The sequence below is a fragment of the Liolophura sinensis genome, chromosome 6 (assembly GCF_032854445.1).
Source record: "Liolophura sinensis isolate JHLJ2023 chromosome 6, CUHK_Ljap_v2, whole genome shotgun sequence".
In the NCBI taxonomy this organism is placed as follows: Eukaryota; Metazoa; Mollusca; class Polyplacophora; order Chitonida; family Chitonidae; genus Liolophura; species Liolophura sinensis.
Genome location: NC_088300.1, coordinates 35,055,249 through 35,075,804, shown reverse-complemented (window position 1 = coordinate 35,075,804; position 20,556 = coordinate 35,055,249). Strand labels below are relative to the sequence as shown.

General features: G+C 38.1%; 1 protein-coding gene across 1 annotated transcript in view; it reads left to right on the top strand.

Annotated features, from left to right (window-relative positions):
* LOC135467131 (uncharacterized) overlaps positions 1-20,556 on the top strand; it is a 55,763-nt gene that overhangs the window by 30,200 nt on the left and 5,007 nt on the right. The window contains exons 8-11 of the mRNA XM_064744891.1: positions 11,002-11,159; positions 12,722-12,788; positions 15,622-16,014; positions 18,422-18,516. Coding sequence (XP_064600961.1) covers positions 11,002-11,159; positions 12,722-12,788; positions 15,622-16,014; positions 18,422-18,516 — 713 coding nt within the window. The remainder of the gene's footprint in view (positions 1-11,001; positions 11,160-12,721; positions 12,789-15,621; positions 16,015-18,421; positions 18,517-20,556) is intronic.

Below are 20,556 nucleotides of genomic sequence, written 5' to 3'. Positions count from 1 at the left end.
CAAGTGATTACTTCATCCCTGCTGGGAGCACTCCTAATATTACATGGACAAGGTGATATACATTCTAAGCCATGTCTACCACACTTACCATTCCAGGAATCCAGCAATACTACTCCAGCTGTGCACGGCCCAAATGCTTCGTTTTTTTATAAGTGTGTGTAAGGTCGTGGTAATGAAATTACATTTACATGCACTTGGCCGGAACTTATCACTCATCCCATCATACAGCTTGTAGAAGAGGAAATACACCCATCAAAAAGACATAAATCATTTCTCTACTTCCCTATTCTGCTCTGCCTGGATTAGTGTAAATAGCGCCAGCATGTCTTTGGATTGAAGCCTTGTAAAAAGGATATACCAGAATTATGATTGAAGTTCATATCAGGAGGGAATGATCTACTGGAACTGTATTCCAGCCGTTACAGATCTATGTGAACTGTTATTGCAAATCATTCCAGCATGTACATAATGTCTTGATGAACACGTCATATCATTCTGCGATGTATGGCCATTTTTCCTGGCCATGCTCCAGTGGCTCATTAGTGGGGGAAAAAAATGATAATCAAGTTGTTAAAATTGAGGAACATGCATACAAATGCTAATGCATGTACCTAAAGACTGACAGTAAACTTGACTGCAGGATTTATATGAAAAATAATACATCCTGTGCTTGTGCTTCTTGTGACATGACTGTTATTTGATTGTTAGATAAGTCAAAAATTTTGTCAGTTCCACTTTTAGTTATTCAGGTTGATCGTGATGATTCTAAAACCTTTTAGTTTTAAGCTTGCTGTTACAAGGTATAAGGTCAAGGTATTGAGATGATGTGGAAAATTGTCTGTCCTTGTAGACTTTTTTTTGTGAAACTTGGTTTGGGAGCAAGTTGGGAGCAAAGGTAATATTTTACAGCATCATATGATGTTTCCTGTGTTAATTGTAAGTTGTATTTCAGTGTGGCAGGTGACATTTTCTATTGCCTTGAGTAATTTGGGTTCAAGTTGATCCTGCAAATGCTCTTTTTAAGGAACTGTTAGCCAGAATAAAACTAAAAGTAGTTTTCTTTTTTTTTTTTTTAAATTATTTTATTGAGAAAACAGGTTAAATTATTGCAAAGTTTTGCAAACTGTTTGAAATTTACTTTCCATAGTGCTGTACAATGTAGCTATCGCATAGCTGAAATCCTGTTTGCAAGATAGCAAACATGTAGATTTTTTAATCAAGGAAAATTAAGAAAAGTTTCAACTTTAAGAAAGTGCTTGAGTTTTTTTTTTTGCTGGATAGATAAAACAAGAATCCTAATATTGCCTTAATTGATGCGTACAAAAAATACCCTCGTTACAAAGTTTGACTTCACATGAAGCTAACACAAATTATTTCCTATTTCATTGTAATTTCTCTTCTATTGATCTGCAGACGGGAAAGTGTAGTTTCTTTTTAAATTTTAAGGAAATCCAACAAAATACCCAAATTTTTTTTTTACATGGTACCGCAGTGCTGCAAGAACATATGTGATAAACATCAGTTGTGCATTTAGTCATTAGTGTAGATGTAGAGAAACAGGAAAAACAGCAGTTTAAACACTCAGTTGAATATTAAGATATGTTTATGTGATATAGGTATTTATTGATCAGTTGGATAATCCTGTTGTGTTAATAAAAATGACCTCTTCTCGGAGAGAGTTGACTACACTCGGCAGGGTGGAACGACTCTCATTGGCTGAGAGGCAACACACCCCCAGCATAAATTACAGGGTGTTAAAGATGGAGGATGTGATGGACTCAGCGATTTATACCATTTTTGCCATTTTCAGGCTTTACGTGTATGGCAAGGAAAAATCTCAAAATTATGCAGCAGGCACCACCAGATAGAAAAAACATGCTCTTTTCAGCCTATAGTGTCATGTTTTTAAGTTTCCTTCTCCTTTAATAAACACAGTTTCTTTTATGAATAGAAGATACACTTTGCTATCTTCAACTTGGTTGATTAGATTACATCAAGCAACATGGAGGGGCTATGGTGTATGTGGTGTGCTCACGGTTCATCGTAAAGATGCATCACATTTCTCATTTGTGACTGATATTGGTGCATCAAACGATTAGGTTGTTATAGATTAATATGGCTCAGCAGTTGAATGATCAGTCTTTTATTGCCGTTATGAGAGCCATCTACAGTGACTTCACATGCATAATTACTGAAAAGAGCTGCCTGTTTAAGAGAACATAAACACATCTGAAAAAACTTCACTTTCAAGACTAAAATGGATACATGTTAATGAAAGGGTAAACTACAAAATTCTTTGTGTCATCTATAAAGCATTACATAGGCTCTGTCCAAACTATGTTAAACTGCTTTTCCCTCCAAACAAACAGCTGCACAATATTGTTCTTAGATGAACACAACATAATATCTGTCTCCATAAAGCAAAGACAAAGTACATGACAGAAAGTTTTACACATATAGGCATCAAACTATGAAACTGCCTCCCAATACATGTAAAGGAAGCCTCTTCCCTATCAAGGTTTCAGTCATGCTACTTAAAATTTCAATTTTCTTCAGACAACAACTGTGTACATGTATGCAAGTATGCTTTCACTGTATCAATTAACCATCTAGATAATATCCCATCTCTCTTAACTTTACTTGTTCAGAATCTAAATGTGATACTGTAAATCTTCAACTGTTTGACCACTAAATCACTTCTGTTCACTTTAATTTAAGAATACAATAGTTATCAAAATGAACCTAAAATGATTTGTTTGTGTGAATAAAGATGCAAACTTCATAAAATTATGAAAATTATTTTCTACATCCCATATGTTTGTCTGAATGTTTCAGTGTGTATTTTGCAGAGACAATATAAAAGGTTGAAGAAATAGGGTACATTTAAACCTAAAATATACATATATTTTTTTCTGTTTTTTTTAAATTTTTTCATTCTATATTTTTTTTAATTGATACTTAGATGTATTATTACAGAAAATCTTTTCGAAAGGCTATGTACCTGTAACAGTCTTGCACATGTGCAATGTTCAAACCAAACAGGGAAAGGGAAAGGGGCCATCTTCCACTCACTTGGTTTGTTCTCTGCACATGTGTGTAGGGGGGAGCAGGAAGGGGCCGGTAATGGGCCGTCTACCGCTACGCTACTTCTCCTGCTGGTTGGGACAGTTGCGGGGACAGCACCATTGGTTGTGTTGTTACTGTTTGTATGTATGCATGCATGTGCCTTCATTTTTCGAACTACACGATGCTTTATCTTGTTTTATGTATATTGATGTATTTTTTGATTGGACTCTGAAGAACATGTTTCGTATAAATTGTTTTCTCTGTGAAGGCCTTGAGGAAGAACAGTATCATTGTAAATTGACCGAGCTACCTTTGATAGATAAAGATATTATTATATATTATTATTCCTGAATTTTGGCACAGTTGTCTTGAACCTTGGGTTTTGTGTTTTTATTTTTAAGGGGATGGCCTATATTTCTGTAATGTTCATGCTGATCTAGTGACCAAGTATTATATGCCTAGGTAACAAATAAAATTCCAGCATTGGCCTTTGTGGCTGGGACAGATTTTGTGAACAATCTATCTGCTTCACTTGCCAAAAGCTACAGCTTCCTAAGCCTGTAGCCATGGAAACGAACATGGTCTGACATGAGCAAAAGATGGAGTAAAGACTGGCTTGTTTAAGATGATGGGAGAATTGTCTATTTTTACCTTGTGTTGCAGTATAGATGAATGCTGATGGAAAGGGTTCCTGTCAGGAGTACATGCGGTGTGGGAGACTGGGGGTTTTCTGCTAGCACATGAGATTCATGTACATGTGTACACTATTCCTTCTCTAACATCCACAACTGTGGAATCAGTATTAACACATCTCCTTGCAAATGTTCTTGAAATATACTTGTGGAGACTGTACATTAACACAATCTGAAAGTCTGTGACTAAAGATGTCAGTCATGTGCCACGTCTGTCAAGTGTTCTTTTCATTCACACATTGGTGGATCAAGTAGGGAATGAAGGTGGAGCGGGAAGGTTTGGAAAGGGGGGTGGGGGTGGGGTACTATTGCAGGTAAAGCTTAAATTGAGAAGTCAATTGACTTCCTTAAAAATGTGGGGAGGGCCCCCCCCCCCCCCCCCAGTTGTGTTTGCCACAGCCATGGCACTCCTTGACCAACAAATCAAGGATCACTTGAATCACTTGTTTAGGCACTGCTTTAAGTCAGGACGTTGCTGCTTCAGGTCTCTGGAGTTACAAACATGTAGGGTCGTAATAAGAACGTGTCTTCAAATCTCTACATCTGGATTGTAATTGCTCTGGGTCTGCCAGCAACCTGCGGATGGTCGTGGGTTTCCACCGGGCTTTGCCCGGTTTCCTTCCACCATAATGCTGGCTGCCGTCGTATAAGTGAAATATTCTTGAGTACGGCGTAAAACACCAATCAAATAAATAAATACTTTTTGTACTATCTTGAAGTGTCTGTGTGCATGATTGTATGCTCTTATGTAAAAGTGCTATTTCTCTTAATCTCCTGTTATTAAGATGTAAATAAGTGTTGTTTTTTTTTTTTTTTTTTTTTTTTTCTTTGTTTTGTTTGTGTCGCTATCTGTAAGGCTATATAAATTCTGTATCTTTTGATTAGTTTATAAATTGATTTTCCTAAGAGAGCTGCATGGATGATAATTCTCTGAGTAGTTTGCTATCTGACTGTCATGGCAGGAAGAAGGAAAAAACCTTGATCACAGGGTTCCCATCAAATGAAACAATTTGTCAAATCAATATATCTTCCTGGCAGGGCTAATTCGCAGCTAGTCATCAGGACATTGGGGTTAAAGAAGAGGTGCCTTACTTTCTGTGGCTATGTGGTAGATTCCTTTAACCTTGTCGCATGTTTACATGGTGCATATTTATAGGCATATTGAGAGTTAGGACTGATTGATACTTTCTGTGAAGCTGCTAACCTGGTTTATCAAGCAAAAATAGTTTTATGGACAAAATCAATTTGCAGAAAGGGCATGGTCAAGATATGTGTTTTCAAAAAACGAAAAGGTGACGGAAATGCTACAAATACTCTCCTGACTGTATTGAACCTATTTCAGTCAGAAAGCAAGATGTCAGCTCCCTCCCACACACTGTGCCTCACAGCACCTGTTCATCCCTCTCTGTACTGGAACACATGCTGATATCCACTGAAAATGTAAGGTTAAGGGGGTGAGGATAATGGGCCAGCCACACACCTTATATCATTCCTGACAAATCCGGTTCAAGATGCATATACATGCAAGAACCAGCTATTTGTAGAATCCTTAAAAAAGAACATTACCATATAAATGAAGGTTAATTTTGGCTGGCAGCTCGGTATTGAACACGTCTCTTCATTAGCTAACTCACAAGGGACTGGAAGCAGTTTTTCATGCACACTGCTTTCCACTGACTGAAATAAAACAAATTGGACAAACAGGAAGGTGAAAGTACTCAAGTTGGTTTTATAGTTTAAGGTGAATTTGTGGAGTGTGCGCTATTATGGATGTGTGTGGGAGCTGTGACTGACTGCAAGACTCCCAAACATCCTTAGGGCAGTCTCTTACAAGAACCATAGATTCACATCCTCACATGTGGTGCCCCTGAGGGAGGATGACTGGACCAACTATTAAGTAAGATAATTGCATTAGTTTATGTTGTAGTTCGGATTTTGGTTACTCCTTACTCTCAGTATTATATTACATCATTAAAATTTTTTTGTTCTAAATTGGGGCAGGAAAGGCAACTGAAAATTGAAGGATGCCTAACTATTACCCCGTTCACATGGGCAGAATTTAATCCAGATCAAATCTCAGCCGGTATAAATCGAAGCAAGTTGTAAAAGTGTGTACTTTCACACGACCATGTGACCAAGCCGGGTTTAAGCCAGTTCAGGAATTTGTCCGTTCACAAGGTCAGATTTAAGCCGGTTTAGTAATTGTAACGTCATCCTGCCTTCCATGTATCCAGGACATTTAATTTAATTACCGTTCACACGCCACAGATAAACCGGCTTACGACCTGAAACTGGCTTGACGCCACGTCGTTTGCAGGGGCTAATAAACCGGATTAAATGCCCTCGCTTTGTGCTCAAAGCCACTTTTGGATTTAAACCGGCTTAACTTTGCCCGTGTGAACGGGGTGTATTTTGCGATCTTAAAAAAAGTTACATTATAAATAAGAGAAGTGTGGGGGTGATTTTGTTTTTCATCCATACATTTACATTGTATTTATTTATATGTGATATTGGGCATCAAAGATGTCACAGCTGAGCATTATCATGTAAGTGCATTATTCAACAGTATGGTATTATAGAACAAATTTATTTATTGATTTCATTGGTGTTTTACGGCATACTGAAGAATATATATTTTTCCAATACAGTGACCAATATTATGATGCGAGATCATTGGCCACTTCCAGGCTGCTGGCAGACCTTCCCACGCACGACCAGAGAGGATTATAGACCTAATAAATAGAATTCAGTTTTGGAGAAATGTGTTTATCTTGTCCGCAGGTCTAAGTCCTCTAGATGGATCAGATGAATTTCAGTTGGCATGGTTGGGTGATGAATACATTGCCTTTCCTTGTTGACATGTAACTGTACATGGAAGGTATATTGACTGTCTGACAAGAGATTTGAATGTTTTTTCTGTTTGAATTTTCATACGTAATCAAACAGTGCAACACATGGGCCTTTTGTTTTTGCCTATGAAAATATAGCCCAGCTAACACATAGAAAGCCCATGATGTGTGTGGCATTCCCAGAATTGTCAATACTATCAGGTATGTTACATTACTGTGGTATTGGTAATATTCTCTAGGTTTCCCACATTAGTCCCCTCGAGAGAGCGCTGGTTCAATTTGTTACCAAGGATTTGCTGAAATATCTCCTCCAGGATAAGTAATGGGCCTGTCAGCAAACAAATTGCCCAATTAATTGCTACAAAATGTGCTCTGAGGACGAAAGACCAGGCGAAACTATTTGCATTAAGATGGAATATCTCGTTTCCTTTCCCGAATCCAGCTGACAACAATCTCAGATCTTGCCTTTTAATTAATTCCTTTCTTGTGTGAGGCCAGCAGTGGCATATAAACTCTTCAAAACTGTCCCCAAGTCAAGTTACTTGTTATGGTCAGTAATAAAGACAGCCAGTCATCTTCCACCATCACGTTTTCCTCCAGGTTATGCTTTGTTTCGTCCCACCATAATGAGCATACCTGTTTATATATACTAGTATATGGTTGAAGAACTTTACGTATACCGAATGGCTTTGATTTTGTCATTAATTTGGAGATTTGCTCAAGTAAACAAGTCATTAATATCAGTATATATCCTATTTAATATGTAATAATATTCTAAAATTATTTTAAATAATATTCTGATTCTAAAAGCATTGAGACTATTGTTAGTGTCTCGATCTATACAGTGAAGTGTTAATTAATACAGGCAAGAAAGCCACCAATGAGCTGTCACGTACAGGTAAAGTTGAATGGCGTTAATTACATGCTCCCAGGTAGATGCTGAGTGTTTGTCTTTCTTCTAAAGGCCACACTTGTTAAAGGAAGGACCTCAAATATTTTCCTGTTGCAGCCTCTCGCTGATGATCTCAATATCACAGGTTAATGTATCATCCCATGTTTATTACTTGACGTTGCTTGCTGCTGATGCTGGCTTGAGCCTCAAGGGCATTCCATCCAATTTGCAGTGAAGCCAGTTGAGGAAGTCATAGTGGTGGACAGGGGGAAAATTGTCCAGTAAGGTGATGAGTAGAAAATGAGGTGACAATAATGAACATATATTCTAAAATGTTGGTATTGTTTAGGACCTTGGGATATGTACATAAACTATTGGCTTTTATGATTCACCCAAGGTAATGTCTGTCCAGCTAAGGACATTTTCTGACTACATTCACTTTATCATGATTCGTTATCTTTTTCAAGGTGTGTAAACTGTTGTGCTTGTGTCTCCATTTTACTCTTGGAGCTCTTTGTTAATTGTGCATTTCTTATTAGCTGTTAAACATTTGACAAATTAGCATTGAGATTTTTTTTTTTTTGATCTTCCATGAATATTAGATCTCTCAATTAAATGTATAGGGTGTACTGGCTCACTGTTAAATATGCATTGTCTGTTGTAATACCTATATGTTCAACCTTGAGTTTTCATTATTAATCCAAGAACACATGGTATATATATCTTTCTTATTGCATATGTTTAAAATATTACAATCTATACCATTTTGTTGCAGTGACATTTAGAACTCAACAGTTGTGTAGGCCCAAATTGGCATTCTAACCGCACTTATCCATAACTGTTTCAAGTGAGCATGAGAAACACCAAGTAGATCTCTAGTTCCAGGCCTGTCCAAACTGCATACCATACCTTGAAGCCTGCAGTGTCAGAGATGGAGAAAATGGGGACAACAAAATTTGAATTTGTATTTCTACAAGTTCCCAATTGTTCTTTCCATTCAGTTCAAGATTTATTGATTTTTACCAGGGATATTTTTAAAAACATAATATTGTCATGATTGCTCCTTTCATCATATTTGAACAACTGAGTGCTATGATCGTGTCACCTATGCTATTGCTCGCATGCAACTTGACCTGGCTATTTAAATCTGTAGATTGTGAAACCATGCTAAATCCTCCACTGGCACTACCATCTTCCCATCAATGTCCAATTCATGTCCAGCAAATCAGACAGGATCGCCTTTGTGTCATATACATTGGCCGAAACGTGAACGAAAAGCAATTATCATATCGGCTACTTGCTATTCAAGGATCCAGTGTAACTCTGTTGTCTTCCAAAATATGCGCTGTAAAACTGTTTTACTGCAGTCTTCCAATTAGGAGGTGCACACATAGGGATAATTACAGATTAAGCTCATCTTATGTACGTAGCTGTGGATTTGTCCCCATTCTGGTGCTCTACAGTGCTTCTGACTAAATACGGCGGAGGGTTATGGCAAGATGTCACTCGGCCAGGGCTCCGAGGCAGGCAAGTTAGGCAGGCAGTCCAACTTTAATGTTTTTGAGGGGTTTTTTAAGAGGAACTAGTTAACATTTTATTTTTGTAAATGCAGTTTACAGACTAAAAATATGACATCAATATGGTGCATAGGGAATGTTTAGCATGGAGATAAAGGCATTATGGAGATCTCCTTTAAAGTTAAACATTAAATAATCACACATCAAACAGAAAAATTGTTTTAGTTAGGTCTTTTGCTGGCCAATGAGATTTTTCATATTCATCTTGAGAATCTGCATTCACTGCAAGAACAATGGCTTTTTACTTCAGTTTTGTTTTTAGCTGATTTTCTCAACCAGTCTTAAAAAAGAAAAGAAGCCAGAACCTCGTTCAAAAGTTAATTTACTGCATTGTCCTTAGTATATTTGGTCATGAATTTGGTGTGAGTTCTTGCACATGGTTCATGAGGTACCATTGCAGCTTAAAATGAGCCAAGGGGCTCAAAATACGTACAGATCCTATGTACACAGCTGTATTGTAAACTTTTGTCATTTGATAACATTGCCCATAATATGAAACACTGACTGTGCAATGGTTACCAGGATGTGATGACAGGTGTTTTGTGGCTCAAGTAATGAGTTGTCCACCTTGTAAACAACAACACCAATGTGTTCTGGGTCTGACAGGAAGTGCTACTTGATTGGTCTCTGAATGGTCCCTGGGTGACTATAACTCTGTAGTGACATTCAGTCCTTTCGTAAGGACTCAGCTGATGGCACGATCATTGATTATAAACATTTTGGCCTGTGTGTGTGTGTGCCAGAAGTTGTGATGTGCTCCAAGCTGTATTATATTTCATTCTGTACAGTTGACTATATATTTTTTAAGAATGGAATTGAGGAAAGTATGTCCATGAGGAAAGTACTGTAGCATTATGTTGTTTACTCTCTGGAAGGTTATTATTGTACTGTATTAACAAGGGAAGGAAGTTTTTTTTTTTTTTTTATCTCTTCTTTTTTTTTTTAATTGTTGTATAACACCACACTCAATAAAGTTTCATGATGACAATTATGTTCACGCTGTCTAATATTATGTTCCATTCAGTCGTGTTATTTCAATTGTAATTTTTTTGTGAGAGCATGGTCGAAACTTCTTAATTCTGGTATACAGTGTCTCGATATTTACATCTGTTGATTAACACTACCAGGCAGAGGTAAATAATACCTGGCTCAGATTTCCTCATTATAAGGCTCAGAAGAAGAGATACAGTTTGTAGAAGCCTGTGCATTGTGGCTCTAGACAAGGGTGACTTACATAATGCTATTTGATATCTGAGTGAAGAGGAATATAGGCTGGCCATGAATAGCTTGCTTATTATTTCCATGTTAGATGCCTGGAAGAGCTGGAGCACTGTATTTGACCTGATATTTCATCCTTATCTACATTTACTCATTTTGCCTGATTCTCAGACCTCTAGTGATATTAAAAAGTTGTTTTGATAGTATCCTTATGAAAAAAATGTGTTAAATTCATCACCGAAGATATTTTATTTTATTCACCCCCTAAAAATGTACTGTTTGAATTCTTTGGGCAAATACAGTAGTACAGGTAGAGTTGCACATGCATCAAATGATGTAACCTGTACATGCTACACTGGCATGTCTTTCAGGCCAATTGTCCAGCACACCTGGACTTTGTCAGACCTTGAACCTGTGAGATTAATACTACCTTTACCGGAAATGCGACACCTCGGTAACTTCCAGCTGTTGACAGCAGCCAGCAGCATACCTTTGATGAATTTACCAGCACTGCTCCATTGTTCTTCGCACTCAGTCATGACATCAAGCGTCGCATTAGATGCCAAGTTTCTCATCAGATTCATGCTTTGTTATGTCATAGCTACAGTCATGACAGCTCTGCATGTACCACTGTCATTTGGTGGGAAATTATTAGAGGCATTGATTAGCTCACAGCCTAATCAATCTGTTCTTGTTTATGTTTGCAGCCTCATCTCGGACACCCTTTGAAGACAGCCACTTAAGAATCACCGGTACAGGCACAGCTTGTCACTACCCACTTGTCGGCTGTGTCACCCACCCCGAACAGAAGAAATCTGAAACAACCCTCAAGACTGGGAGGTCAGAATATGCAGATATTAAGAGAGTGAGTGTCCTTACCACTTTTTATTTTAAGGTGGATATATTTTTTTTGATATGTGTTTAATGCCATGCCTAAGAATATAAAAGTGAAGATGTTTTCCAAAAGTGTAACTGGAAAGCAACCACTTTGTACATATAACTATTGCATTAATGTAACCTGATTGTATTTTAATTATAAAGTCCAATAGATTTTGACCAGTGAAATCATTCTCTGGTTCAAAACCAGCTTCTGCACACTTGGACATCTTGGACGCAGCATTTTTATCCAGGGGGTTCATCAGGAAAGGCAAAGTGCATTTGTTATCTCCCTTGGTCGTGATCGCGCTATGTAAACCCATAAATCTAACGATCATCATACCAGTGAGATATTCTTGAGTAACAATGTCAAACATCAATCATATATTAAACTGACCAGAAACTCCACTCTTTGCAAAATGGGGATGAATCCCTTGTCTAGGCCTCATCTTAAAATAGTTTTGATTGATCAAGGCTTAGAAACCTTAATCAACTAAAATGAAATTACAGTACTGCAACTTGAACTGTTTAACTGAGCTGTACTCTACCATTTTTACGTAGAAATGTGAGAGAGCTAAATATCTTTTGATTTATTGTTTCAGTGATTATTTCAATCATTTTCCCAGTTAATGTTATTGTTCTGTCCATGAATTATAAATGCAATTCAGCATTAGGAATGAATCTGATGTGGGTTAGAGCTGCTATAAACATGTGATTTAAATGTAGGCCTATTAGCAATATCTACATCCCCAATAGAAACTACAAGGCTTCCAGGCCACCTGTTATGTTTGTTGACCTGAGATTAATTTGCTATACTCCAAAACCCATTATTTCCTTGAAGTACATACTTCCGAATCATTTGTAAAAAGCTTTTGTTGCATGGTGGACATTTCATGTTAAGCTGGACAAGCTCATGGTCTGTTGGTCGAAAATTAAGACTGAGAGCATACTGGAGTTCTCATCTTGGTCAGCTCTTTTCTGTCTCCCTTCTTGCTTGCGGCCAAATTGAATCGCTATGCTATGATATTTGCGGGACTTCACAGACGGCTTGTTATCTTAGGCAGTAGTTTCTGGTTTGGTCCACACAGACCGCTCACACCTTTTAAGTCCATGCCAATAGCCCATTGATTTCAGTATGGATGTGCGTAGGTTTCCTGGATCTGCTGAGGGGATCATCTACCCAAGGCTGTGTGGCCGCGTGTTCGCAAAGTCTTTCTACAGCACCCAAAGCTTTTAACATTGATTTTGTTTGCGTCAAGCAGATCTCACTGGCCAAGACGCTTTGGTGAGGAAAGATAGTTGGGGAAATGGTGGACAGTTTGCCAGGAGCTAGCAAAACCACCTGAAGACACTGTGGTATAATTGCCAATTAAAGCCTGTAAAGAGAGACTGTCTGTCTACTGATTTGTCAACTGTCAGATTATAGAGTCTGATAGAACTAATAAAATGCCTGATTTTTCGAGGTTTCCCCCTTCCTCATCCTTCTGAGCTGTAAACTATGTTCCCGGCTCTACACGTGTTTACTGAATGCTGCGGCCTTTTGTTTTCCAGGCCTGGAATTCCACCTCCCTTGTTAGCAGTGCACCCGAGAAAACAAAGATAGAAGAAAGCTGTGCAGGTAGAAGTCTTCTTGTATTTTTAGCTACCCTTATCTTGTGCAGAATGTTTTTGCTGTTTATGCAAAACATGCTTAGTTGTTGTTAAATGTACGTGTTTTCTGTAAATGACCTTGAGGATATGTCTATTTTGGGGGTACCTGTACATGTGTGTGCCATTAAAGATGTAGGCACTGTTCACTGGCAAATCTGTCGAGAGAGGGGCACTGAACAAAAGACAGATTTTAGACTGTTGATGTATGTTGATGGACAGTTTATCACAATTTATGTTAGCATTATACCGTTGTTTAAATTTATTGCATAATTTGATGGACTTTTGTAATCATCCAGTGTAGGAATTCCATTGTACCATGCAAAGGAATGAAGATAAATTTGAAATTAGCAAGGGGAGCAAACCTGGCTTGAATGTCTTTACTCAGAAGTTTGATATGCATGTTGAAGAGAGTTATGAACTCTTTAATAAACATCACTTTGCACATGTTGTGTTTGTATGTCAGATAGGAGTACATGAGTAGCGTAACTCAGTAAAACAAAAGACCCATTTTTTAACTCAGTATTTCGGCACTTTATTTTGCCATCATCAGTTCTCCTGATTACTCTTTACACTAGCTGGGTTAGACTCATGATGACTCAGTATTTTGACATTTTATTTTGCCATCATCAGTTCTCCTGATTACTCTTTACACTACCTGTGTTAGACTCATTATGACTCAGTATTTCGGCATTTTATTTTGCCATCATCAGTTCTCCTGATTGCTTGTTACACAACTCGTGTAAGACTCATTTTCACTCAGTATTACAGCACTTTATTTTGCCATCATTAGTTCTGCTGATTGCTCATTATACTGCTCATGTAAGACTCATTTTGACTCAATATTTTGGTACTTTATTTTGCCATCACCAGTACTCCTGATGATGGCAAAATAAAGTGCCAAAATATTAAGTCAAAATGAGTCTTTTGTTTTTTCAGAGTTACGCTACTCTTTTATTACGTTAAACTAATCAGAGAAACACAAAGATTCTGGCAGATAGTCCGTGAACACTGACTGTTGTTTGAGAAATAGTTGGACACACCATATTCATGGCTGATCAACCACAATCAAAGTCGAGCAAGTTTGTCTCAGTGGGGTGAAATAGGTAGGCTGAATAGCTGTTTCACCTACCTTTAGCTGGTTAAATCCACGTTGTAACAACTCCCCTTCAAATGCCACACAAATTTTTATCGCTTCATGTGTAAAATGCCTCCAGGCCACGTGGTACAGTTGTGTTTTCAAAATGGCTGCCATGTATTTAAAATGGGGGAATACAATTTTGGGAATGTGCCCAAAAGCAGACTTTTTTCATTTTTTTTTTCAACATTGATAAAGTTATGCATGATTTTTGCAAATGTAATTTTTAATTTTTTTGAATTTTGTATAGTTATATAGTATAGTAATTTTGCACTAACTTAAATAAGGTCAACTACAAATTATGGGGTCTAGGAGTTTGACTGTTTGTGGTTCAAGTTATCACATGGCGCGCTCAAATGACGGGGCAAATGGCTGTTTTGTTCTAATTACTGGCAACAGTATGGCCTGCAGGAATTTTAGGCATGAAACGATAATTTATTGGATTATCATTACAAAATTTGGTGTGGCAGTTGGAAGGGAGGATGTTACAATGTGGATTTGACCAGCTGGAGGTGGGTGAAGTGGTTATGTGTGTCGCTACCCCACCATTTACACAAACTTATTCAACTCTGACTGTGGTTGAGCAGCCTTGTCCAAATATTTCTCAACCAACTGTCCATGTACTCAAACTATCTGGCAGAGATTTTGATTTATTGTTCTGTGTATTTAATTTGTTTCTTCATCTTCAAACTTAAAGCACTTTTTCAATGGAATGCATACATTTATGACAATGATGCGATAAATGACTTGTTCATGTCACTAAAGATGCAAGCTTAATTCATAAAAACTGCGCAAAATATTTCCCTACACCCCATACTTTTCTCTGAATGTTTCAAAATATCAGTCCCAGTGGTGGTTGAAAAATTAGGGTGTCGTTATTTGTTTTTTTTATGCTGTACTAAAGAATATTATGGTGGGAATTCCATTTATGTTCCTGCTTGCATGTAAAGTCTATATGCCTTCAGAAGGTACAGTTTTGAACTACAGCTGTATGTGATAATTGTGATGTATTGTAAACGTGTGTATTAATGTATGATTTATAACAGATACATAGAAAAAGGCCCAATGTAACAAGGGGGTTAGCAGGCCAGCACGGCTCAGTGACCCAGGAGCCTCTCACCAATGCGGCTGCTGTGAGTTCAAGTCCAGCTCATGCTGATTTCCTCTCCGGCCGTATGCGTGTGTTTCCGCTGGGCTCTGCTGCCTGCTGTCATATAAATGAAATATTCTTGAATATGGCATAAAAGAACCAATCAAACGTATAAATAAATAAATAGAAAAAGATTTGTTCTTTATTTGGCTTGGTTTTGCAAATAGTCAGACATGTTGTGTGAAAATAATCCACTTTTATAAAGATATTAAACATAAACTGAGTTGTTCTTTGTGTGGCCATAGGTTGACAGTAATGTAAATATATAGTACTGGGTTTCACATGTCAAAAAGTTTGTCAGCTATTTGCTAAAGGCTGGTTATAGATATACCTTGAGCACTTCAGTTTTCACCACCTATGACATTGGTTTACCTGCTGGTTTTCATATCTTAGAGCTGTATTAGTCTCATGAGAGTAAAACTGACTGCTCACATATATAAAGGGGAAATTCCTCATATGCTGTGAATTAAACAGTGCATATCTTAGGTTTTTCTGTTTTTTCTTCTTTTTTCTAAGCACTACGTGTTGTAGCAAGATCGATGCCTCCAGAGAACAACAGTTTGGTGAGAGCTAAACAGAAAAACTCAACTCAGGAAAACTCGCCTCTTAGTGTAGAGAGTCAAAAAAACGACCAATCGGACATTCTCAGCCAAAACATGGAGAAAGTCAATTGTGATAGTGCTGTTGTAAAGCCAACATTGGCCACAAAGAAAGAAGACATTCCATCTGTTTCCCCAAAGGGTAGCCAGCAGCTCAGCCCTAAACCCCACGCTGCCCCTATCATCAGTCTGGACAATGAGGATGGGGAATCCAAAATTGTGGACATTGATGAAGAGGAGCTTCTGGCCTCAGGCGGGTCATTAGCAGCATCACGCGAGGACCTCAGCGATACACAGGAAAACAAAGAAAGTAAGAAGACAAATATAATAGGAGATAGCCACATGTATGACTATAAAGGCTGTTGATGATTATTATTTTCATTGTTCGTAATCGGTTAATAAGGCCAGTATGGATGGCCATCATTCCTGTACCCACAAAAAATTTGACTGCCATTGTATGAAAGAATAATTGCAGTATCATAATTTGGTTGTTGCATCCAGCGGGTGTAGTTGTCTTGCAAATAGGCCCATGGTTAGGATGTAAAATGGTTGACAAACTGGCCCATGTTAATAGATATAGGATATCAGATATAATAAGCCACTGAGTGACTGACTGACTGCCACTGAGAGCAGCTTTGACTGACTGACCGCCACTAAGAGCAAATTTGTCACAGCAAGTAGTTCTTGAGTATATGATGTTGAACACTAATCAAAGAAATAAATATAGCTGTCATTCTTGTGTTGTTTAGAGTTTTCTGCAAGAAGAATAAATGAAGTAAGCAAATTGTGGATGTAAATTAAATTATAGGTAAATTATAATTATGGGTTATGACTTGTGATAAATTTGACAGCAAAAACACGAGAAAGAAGCGTTTTCATTTTTCACTTGGTTATGGGTCTTTGGACCTATTTAATATTTCAAAGGTTGGATATGTGCCTACTCACAGGACATGCTGGAAAATCCATGCACCTCCATGCCCTACATTGGCTTACATTAAAAGTGAAAACTCCTGAGTCCGATATCAAAGACTAGTCTCATAAATCACATCACACATATCCTTACCAAGGAATAAAACAGGAATCTAGGCGAATACAATGGTTGGTTGTAATCTATGACCTTTGACTTGATGTGTGGGATGTGGTGTGTAGTTTGTACTTAATAAGCCACCAATGCGGTCGCTGTGAGTTCAAGTCCAGCTTATGCTGGCTTCCTCTCCGGTCGTAAGTGGGAAGGTCTGCCAGCAACTTGCGGATGGTCGTGGGTTTCCCCTGGGCTCTGCCCGGTTTCCTCCCACCATAATGCTGGCCGCCGTCGTATAAGTGAAATATTCTTGAGTACGGCGTAAAACACCAATCAAATAAATAAATAAATACTTAATAAGCTCACTCACACTTTCACATTTCATAGATGTGTAGATGCGTATAGAAATTATATTGCTTATAGTGACAGAACATTTGACTTCATACATATGCTCTTCATCTAATCATTTTGTTGGTACATGTTGTGGAATATGAACCATATCACAGTAATTGAGCTCTCAGAAGCACTTCATTGTGTATGCAGTTCTTATCCATTCCTCAGTAATGAATTGCCTTGGGACTGGCTTGATTTTGCTGTGACTAGAAAGGCTATTTATTATTTTCCAGAATTGTTCTGAGTGGTAATGAGACAAAATTCCTTCATCCCTCATGTCTGAAAACTTTGCTGGATATTATATGTATAATAATAATATAGTCTTCCTTATTTAGGTATGATTATGATAGATCAGTTGAGATCTCCAGTGTTTCTCAGCCATGGTAGCATTGCAAGCGGGCAAACTCATTGCAGAGTTAAATTACAAAGAGAACCTCACATTAAATCTTTATTGATCTGGCCGTATATCAGTTAAATGTGATGTATGAGCAATTATGTCTGTTTTTGGTCATCTGTAGTGTTTCACAGTCAATATCGATGTGATCTGTAAAGGCATGTTCACTGTGTTTGATGGGTGATGTTTGTCATCTGTGGTGGTGTTGGTCATCTGTAATTTTTTCTTTGATGTGTCTTAGCAGGGAAGTGTAAGTGTCCCACAGTTATAATGCTCTCCACTCTGAAGTTGTTGTCAGGTGATGTTGTCTGTAATCTTTGATGTCTCTGTCAGTTGCAATGTCAGCTTAGATGTTGTCAATCAATCAGTTGTGATGTCTAGTAACTGTAATGTTGTCTGTCAGTTGTGATGTCAGTAAAGCCCAATTCACATTTTTACTGCCTTGCCGTCACCTGCAATATCGTCAGATTCGTCGAGATTCACTAAGACCCTTCACAACTTACTGTACGATCAGTCCAAAATTTGCAACGATTACCCACAGTTTTTCTCTTACAAGTTGCAATCTTAACTAGTCGTAAATGTAGATACTATAGGCCTTAGGCTGTAATGTCACAGTTAGCGGTGAAGTTGTCTGTCAGTTGCGATGCCTGCTATGATGTTTTCAGTCAGCAGTGATGTCTGCTAGCTGTGATGTCATTCAGAGGTGAAGTTGTCTGTCAGTGATGCTAGAATTGTGATGCTAAATATTAGTCATTTGTAAAGTGTGTACGCTGTGATGTCTGTAAGCTGAGATGTTGTTTGTAAGCTGTGATGTTCTCAGTCAGCTGTGATTTCTGCTAGCAGTGATGTCTCTCACCAGTGCAGATATGTCTGATGTGATGATAAGCTCTTGACTTTGTGTGTTTACAGATGTAGAGGATCAGGCAGAGGAAGGACAAACTGGTGAAATCAAAACTCTGACCACTAAATCTAGGTCATCAGAGGCCATTGTTGCCTCAATCAAGGTAAGCAAGAACACTTTTCATATGGGAATCTGTAAGGTGAAAATTCTTCATACAGGAGAAGGGCTGGGATGTTTGATCTGCCCCCATCTGCAAAAGATATTTATTGAACTGGTGTTTTACACCGCACTCAAGAATATTTCACTTATACAACAATGACCAGCATTATGGTCAGAGGAAAATGGGCAGAGCCCAGACAAAACCCACGATCATTCACAAGTTGCTGGATGACCTTCCCCTGTACTGCTAGAGAGGAAGCCAGCATGAGCTGGACCTGAACTCACAGCAACCCTTTCTGTGGGAGGCTTCTGGGTCATTGTACCATGCTGGTGCGCTAACCCCCTCGGCCACGGAGGCCCCTTCGCAAAAGATAGACCGCCTTGCTACATTTCTTCAAAAAATGGGAACCAAAGTGTGAGAATCATCTGTGACATCATTTTGTTGTACTACATAGACACCCAGCCACTGTTACATTAGGTTAGGTTTATAATTCACTATCGGTCTTGGAGAGGAATAATCAGCTTCCCTTGCTTTTGTTGTTTTTTAGGTCATGGTGACAATAAGCGGTCCTGCAGCACTCCAGGGGCTGTTTAAGCTCTCTTTAATACCTTCTGTAAAAAAACACTTGTCTTCCACTAACTTGAAATGCTTATCTGTGCGGCACATTTTGGAAAGTTTGTCATTGAAGTATCTAAAGTCACTGGTTTACCCCAGAGGGCACTCCACTTTCTTCCACTCAGATAAAAAAAAAATTGGCTGCCTTCATGACCTACTCAAAGGTAAAGATTCCTGAGTGTGGTGTTAAGCCAGCAATCAGATAAACATTATCCCCCTTATTGTGTAACATTGCATAGTTAATGTTTTCCGGCATCCAGTGCCTCAGCCAAAGCTTTCTTAATTTTTCCTGAAACTGATATGACAATCTGTTTGTTAGATGTTGCACTGTTGTGTATGGCTTAAAAACAAAACTAGGCTATCAATCCAGATTGATATTCTAACTGGTTATTAGACTGTTATTGAGCTATTAAAGGGAAAGGGATGGGTGACAAAACCATCTACGTTTACTTTCTGATCTGCTTCAAAAGAAAACATCTATTACACCAAGATGACATTATTCCAGATGGCATTTTTGCAGTATGGCAGATGACATTATTCCAGGATTACAGTATTCCAGGATTACAGTATTCCAGAATAACATTATTCCAGGATAACACTATCCCAGTTGAACAGGGTCCGTTATCATGAAGCATACTTAATGTTAAGTAGCCCTTAGCTAAGTGCACATTATATGACAACATACGTCGTCATGGTATTAAGGGCAAACATAGCTAAGTGAGCTGCATGAAACCGTCCCCTGGTCCCTCGACAATGTATTCATGCACAGACCTGTGTTATTCCATATTGTGTCATTGAGAACTAGAAATGTGTAAAATTGATGGAATTGTGTTAAAGCTGTCCTAAAAATACAAAGCTGTGTGAAATGTATTTTTTAAAACAATAGATACAAAATGTTTGATGTATTAGACACAGTCTAAAGGTGATTCTCACTGAGATAATTCAACATCTTGAACATAGCCCAAGATTCCAGAGGAAGTAATTAAGAGATCCTCAATGTATTTGTTTATTTTTGTCAGGATATGCATAAATTTACAGTTAATACTGTATGCAGTTGTTCTTGTCAGAAATGAAAATTTGTGCATGCAGTGTTCATGAAAGCTGTATGAGCAACAAGAATTCATAAGAAGGTTAACTTGGCTGGATTGTCAAAAACCTTTATGGAAAAGATCACAAGCACTAATTAAGGCCTGATTACACACGATCAGCAAAAAATTAATTGGATAATAACTTCTTTTGGATAGTACAACAGTTTTGCTGCATCATTACAGGAGGCAGTAAAAATTTCTGTTAAATCGCCATAGCAACCTGTGTGATCCTGGATATCTAAGCGGCTTAGTGAGTGGGGTATTAACGGGGTTAAGTGAGGAGTGTTATAGCCATGTTAGAATACAGGTATCTCTGTAATATGTATGGAATTGAGCAGCC